At 46.1% G+C, this 5668-nt stretch overlaps 1 protein-coding gene across 2 annotated transcripts; it reads right to left on the reverse strand.

Annotated features, from left to right (window-relative positions):
• On the reverse strand, window positions 1-5531 carry RPL15 (ribosomal protein L15). Of its 2 annotated transcripts, none has more exons than XM_051808436.1 (4): window positions 5482-5531; window positions 3881-4065; window positions 2358-2494; window positions 1-357 (listed from the first exon to the last, which is right to left on the reverse strand). In XM_051808436.1, the coding sequence occupies exons 2-4, from the start codon at window positions 4050-4052 to the stop codon at window positions 52-54; spliced, it is 615 nt and encodes a 204-aa protein (XP_051664396.1). In that variant the 5' UTR covers window positions 4053-4065; window positions 5482-5531; the 3' UTR covers window positions 1-51. The 2 variants fall into 2 exon arrangements, with proteins under 2 accessions (XP_051664396.1, XP_051664397.1); XM_051808437.1 differs by having other exon boundaries at window positions 3881-4062; window positions 5482-5519.
• Between the last annotated feature and the right edge of the window lie 137 nt (window positions 5532-5668).

A 5668-nucleotide genomic window follows, 5' to 3' on the forward strand; every position in this document is an offset into this window, starting at 1 on the left:
TGGAATTTAAGAACCCGCATCAGCTTTATTAGATGGTTGCGTTTACAAGGATTAGCGGTAGCGGTGCAGCTGCAGGGTATTGCGCCTTCTCCAGGCGGCACGACGGGAGCCACCGATGGTGTGGTGGAACTTGTGGCCCTTGCCAAGGCCACGGCTCTTCCGCCCGGCTGACGTCAGCCCACGCATCTCCCTGTGCTTGTGGACGGGCTTGGTGATCCACTGGGTATCGGGGTTGCGCCTGATGGTCTTATGGAAGGGATCGATCAGAATCACTTCAAAAAACTTGTAAGTGGAATCTTCACCAACCCAATACGAGTTCAAGACTCTCAGAGCCCCACAGTGACGGCCAGCACGTTCCTAGGGGAAAAAATAAATGCAAAGGCCTGTAAAACCATGGATGCAGGGCACTCTTCATGCAGAAAGATACAACTTAACTGAAACATGAAATTTCAACTTTCCCCAAGAGACCCTCTTTTCCTGAAAGAACTCCTCCCCTTTCAGTTGCAAAGGTGCAAGAAAAGTAACAGCTGAAAGGAATGTTGTGTTAAAAAAAAAAAAGACTGTCTGGATTCCGACATGAATCAGGTTTTAAAGAATATAAGCAGGAAGGTGCTTGGTTGACAAAAGAAAGAACTCTTTTTACACGGAAGCCCCAACCAGTAAATACAGCATTAAAAGTAACTTTAATATGAAAAGAGCACGAGCTGCACTTGGGGCCATAGAACAAGCTTTTGTGGGAAGTTATGAAAGCCCGATTGATTTACACATCCAAAGCTACAGGGGAGAAACACATTTCTGCAGAGAGCAAGACTGTATTGATAGGAGAAAAGGAATAGCTGATGTAAAAAATTTTTGTACCACTGCTGGCATATTAATGCTTGCTATTCCTATCATCACTTGTGGTTGGAAAGACGCAGTCTTAGTTTAAAAAACAAAACAAAGCAGAAAATAACAATTATGCAATTCCATCTGCCTGTCCTGTCAAGGATGTTCCTTACTTAAAACACTGGGTGTTTAATTGTAGGACTTTATCATCACCATGGGAAAGTATGAACCAACAGAATACACTCATCTTCTTCCCCAATGTGATCCCAATCTATTGCTACAGGCTCCCACTAAACAGTACTTGACTATCTTCTGCACATGTAATAACATTTTTTCAAGTCCTTGTTTTATTCTAGAATAAGAGCAACACCTATATGAAACACTGAAACACCAACCACCCTCAACCAGCTTCTGTGCAGGGATGGGAGCTCCAATTGAGGCTTTGTATTTCTGTAATCTGAAAAATTTAAGTCTTCCAGGAGAGAGTATGTCAGATTGTGAAAATTTCAAGCTAAAACTGAGGGAAAATAACCTCTTCCATAGTTGTCATGTCAAGTGAGCATGATATTAGCCATCTTGGAATAGCATATATGAAGAGAATGCTGTGAGTACTGATAATACAGAATTGCATTTTTAACTTAAACTCATCATGTGTTTTTTTTAAATAAGCATTTTTTTCCTTGAAAAAAAATCCCACCATATTCAACTTGATGAAGTCCTTTAGGAATACTTCTGTAATCTTGAGAACAGAAAAGTCTTCTGCTTCAAGACAGAAAGGCAACAAGCAGTCCCCCTTCTTTCACAATGTCTCTTTTTGAGTGAGGACTCGTATTAATTCTAACCCACTGAAAGAGTTTTTTTGTAAAGGTGACAACCACATCTTTTCCACACTACTACTGTGAACGCATCTCACCTAGAAATAACTTTAGCACCAACCTGTGTGCTAGTGAGGTACCCAAGTTTTTATAAAGAACCAGACGGTCTCTGGCAGCTGCTTTCAGATGCTACAATACAGCCAAGTACAGCAGGCACCACTCCTACTACACAAGCAGGTGCTACAGACTTTAAGACAGGAACTCACCTCTACTTTGTGAAAGGACCGTCACCTACAGCTAGCAATACGTACAACATGGCAGGGAACAGAGGTGGGATTTACTGACAAGTCAGACGCCTTAGCGTATTTGAATTCTTATCTCCCATGCCTAACTCTTTATTTTATTGTGGCTTGGACTACTTACCTATTTTTGATTACAAATACTGTGGCATATTTTAGAAGTATACACTACGAACTTCAAGAAACCACCTAAGTGGTTCCCCAAGACCCCATCTGTAAAGCCTGAACAGTTTTTTTATTGTCCCAACAGAGCTTTTCAAGACATTCTGGTGCTTTCCTGCCACCAGAATTCAAGATCTTTTACCCAACATATTAACCAAACAGCTGATTTGGGGGTTTTTGTGTCCGTGTGTATTTTCAGCTTTTACAGACTAAGACCTTGCTACCCAAATTTGTGAGCAGTAACCAAAATACTCACCTCTGCAACAGACTGAAGGCTCCGGGCAAACTTGAGCTGATTAACACCGTGGTGCACGGGTTTGCCATAGGTGGCACCTTTCGGGACTGGGCGCTTGCGGCCACCGCGGCGGACACGGACACGGTAGATCACGTAGCCTGAAAGAAACGGCGACTTAGGAACTAGGAGAATTCCAGTAGGCATTTTAATGCCCATATTGCATTTCCAACCCCCAAAAATTTACATGAAATGCTGCAAGATTAAAGTCATTATAATAACCTTCACCAAAATTTACAGCTGGAGTTGGATAGCACAAGATTTTTTTGTTAGTTTCATCACAACAGAGTAAAGGAAGTGATATCCTCTCACAACTAGTTTTTGGTTCCAAACCAGAGGTTATGGCACCTTTTCACTATTCAGTCTCAAACAGACTAAGAACAGCTACAGCTACGTTGTAACATGATTACAAAATGTAAAAAATTAAAAAAAAAAAAAAATCACCCCTGAACACCCAACAAAGCCACCACTCAAACTCTGAAATCTCATACTCTAACACCAGCATTCATAAAGCACTGAAGAACAAGCCATCCACAAACCCTACTGAATTCTAATCACTGAATAACGACCAAAGTAGATGAGCAGTGACAGAAGTGTAGAGTCTTAGCTTTTTATTTTCCTAGTGAATAAACATACTGGTTTTTGTAATGGGATTTGCTCAAGTTACACACAGATGGCCCCTTTCTCCACTTCCTTCCCTAAGCAATAACTGTTTTCCAATAACAGTACAAACTCCATCATCTTGCTTACTCAAGTGCATGCAGCTGTAACAACAGTCATGGAATCACAGAATGGCCCAGGTTGGAAGGTACTTGAAAGATCATCTAGTTCCAACCCCCAACATGGAGAGGAGACACTTTCCACTAGAGCAGGTTGCTCAGAGCTCCATCGAACGTGGCCTTGAACACTTCCAGGGATGGTGCAACCTGTTCCAGTGTCTCACCACCATCATACTATAGAATTTCTTCTCCAACATCTAAACTAAACCTACTCTCTTCCAGTTTGAAGCCATTCCCCCTTGTCCCATCACTACATGCTCTTGTACAAGTCCCTCTCCAGCTCCCTTGTAGCTCCCTTTAGGTACTGGAAGGCTGCAATTAAGTCACCCTGAAAAAAAGTCAAAGTAACGCATGACAATGCTTAGGCAGAGAAAGGACACCCCCCAAACCCAAGTTATTAACAGCACTGCTCAACTCTGCAGTACCAACAGTGCACAAGAACTGGGGCCAAAGCCCACTTATCTTCATCTGCCAAAGCAGCCGTAGAAGGTGCAGATGGAAAATTAAGGGGAGCTAAGGTTTTAGGTTGTGGATGCTGCTACCAACTGAACACGTTTATGATACTCAGCTGATGTCATGTTGGACACTTCAGTTTATTAGGGGATGCTTCAGTTTCAGATTGTTATCCTGCTGCCACTTAAGGAAGCTGACGAAAGACCAGGTCACTGCATTGTGAGGCGTGTGGAATTCACCTCTCCATGCCATTACCTTGCTTGGCCTTGTACCCCAGCCGGCGGGCCTTGTCCGGGCGGGTGGGGCGCGGTGCCCGGTGCAGGGCCGACAGCTGCCGGTACTGCCAGCAGCGCACACGCAGCAGGAACCGCATCACGTCCGACTGCTTCTTCCTCCATAGCTCCTGGATGTACTTGTAGGCACCCATGTCTGTCTACCTGCTGAACGGAGAGGCCGGTGAAAACAACGCACCAAAACCCAATCCCAAACTTGAGCGTCTTCCAACACCAACACTGCATAAAACCACACATAGAACACCACCGAGAGACAGGAAGCTCACAAGCTCCTCTGTACCACTGACACAACTGGAGACATGGATCACACTTGGCAACCCCCAGCAGGACACGCAGCAGTCACCATTCTTGGCAATTTTTCTCCTTTTCATGTGTTCTGAGGTGTTAAAAACTCCTCCACTGAGAAAGTTTCCGATGTGTTATGTCTGATACTACCAAAAATAACAGTTAACACCTGAAACAAGTGGTAAATGTCAATCTACACAGAACCAGGGGAGGGCCAGCAGTGTAGTTTTTATTCTTAACACTTACTTTAGTAAGGTTTTACTGGCAAGTGAAAGCTTAACAGTTGCCTAAGAAATGGAAAGAACTGCATTGGGACTTCTGTTCCCTCAGTGCTACTCACACTGTGCCTCCTACATCTCAGGAGAGACAAGGCCTTTCTCCACATCTGCTGAAACTGGGCTTTAAGCAAAGAGAGGTGTACTGCTTGGGTCACACATGGAGCAAAAAAATCAAGTGCCATAGCTCAGCATCCCGCTGATGGTGACATCTGTGCTCTGCTCCACAGATGCCTTGTGTTTTCTTTTCTTTTAAATTAATTTCTTTAAATTATTTCTGCTAAGTACCATCAGGGTCAATTTGTATTGACTTCAGCAGAGCAAGAACTCAACACAATGTTCCTACTTTGCCTTTAAGAAAATAACGATTATTACAAACTCCCTTTTCTGAGTCGAACACTTCTGAAAAGCTCTAGGCATTTTAAAATCAAGTATTACTTTATGTGTTCATCCTGTTTATTGCTGGTTTCCTAGAAACCTGAGGTCTCACACGCCTGCAGCAACCAGCACGTGTACCCGCACTCCATCAAACCCCCACCCAACTCACCATCTGGAACACGCCGCCCATTTTATTTACATTATAAGAAAAAAAAAAATCCAAATCCAGCTCGTGTGTGATTTGAATACCCCTCTTGTTTAAATCTGTCCAGCTACGGCTGTAGCTGTCCCATCCCCTGAGGCCCGCCGTCTTCCCTACATTATGGCACAGAACACCATGAAGGAATCGCAAACCCGGAGGCAAAGCGGGGCCTGAGGTCTGTCAGTGACCTGCAGCCGCTACGTCGCGCCAGTGTCCCCCCTCTGTACCCTCCGGGTATCCCCAGCCACTCCTCCTCCCCTTCCCGCCCCGCCGGGGCGCAGTCCCCTGGCCCTCCCCCACCGGCCTCCCGCTGCTCCCGCGCCGCGGGAGCAGCCCCGTGCCGCCCTGCTCTGGGCGGACGTGCGGCGGGATCCGGGGATGGGTGCGGATGGAGGGAAAGGCCGCGCGCGGACAATCCCTCACCTGATGGCGCCCGGCACCGGAAGGGAAGAGGCCTACTTCCCACAAACCCTAGCGGTAGCGCCGCGCTTCCGGCGGCTGCCGCGGCGCCTCATGGGTAATGCAGTCCCCGCAGGGGAGAGGTGCCGCGAGCCCCGCTCCGCCCCTCGCGGCCCGGCCCCCCGCGCCCGCCAATGGGAGCGAGGGGGCG

Source organism: Manacus candei, unplaced genomic scaffold, assembly GCF_025592945.1.
Source record: "Manacus candei isolate 608988 ecotype Guabito, Panama unplaced genomic scaffold, ASM2559294v1 h1tg000072l, whole genome shotgun sequence".
Classification (NCBI taxonomy): domain Eukaryota; kingdom Metazoa; phylum Chordata; class Aves; order Passeriformes; family Pipridae; genus Manacus; species Manacus candei.

What these genes read in the sequence shown, in the direction of transcription:
- RPL15 (XM_051808436.1), bottom strand. Translation starts at nt 4,052, where the DNA reads ATGGGTGCCTACAAGTACATCCAGGAGCTATGGAGGAAGAAGCAGTCG. An exon ending in GGGGTACAAGGCCAAGCAAG is followed by an intron (nt 2,495 to 3,880) that starts GTAATGGCATGG and finishes CGTTTCTTTCAG; the next exon opens with GCTACGTGATCTACCGTGTC. An exon ending in GCCTTCAGTCTGTTGCAGAG is followed by an intron (nt 358 to 2,357) that starts GTGAGTATTTTG and finishes TTTTTCCCCTAG; the next exon opens with GAACGTGCTGGCCGTCACTG.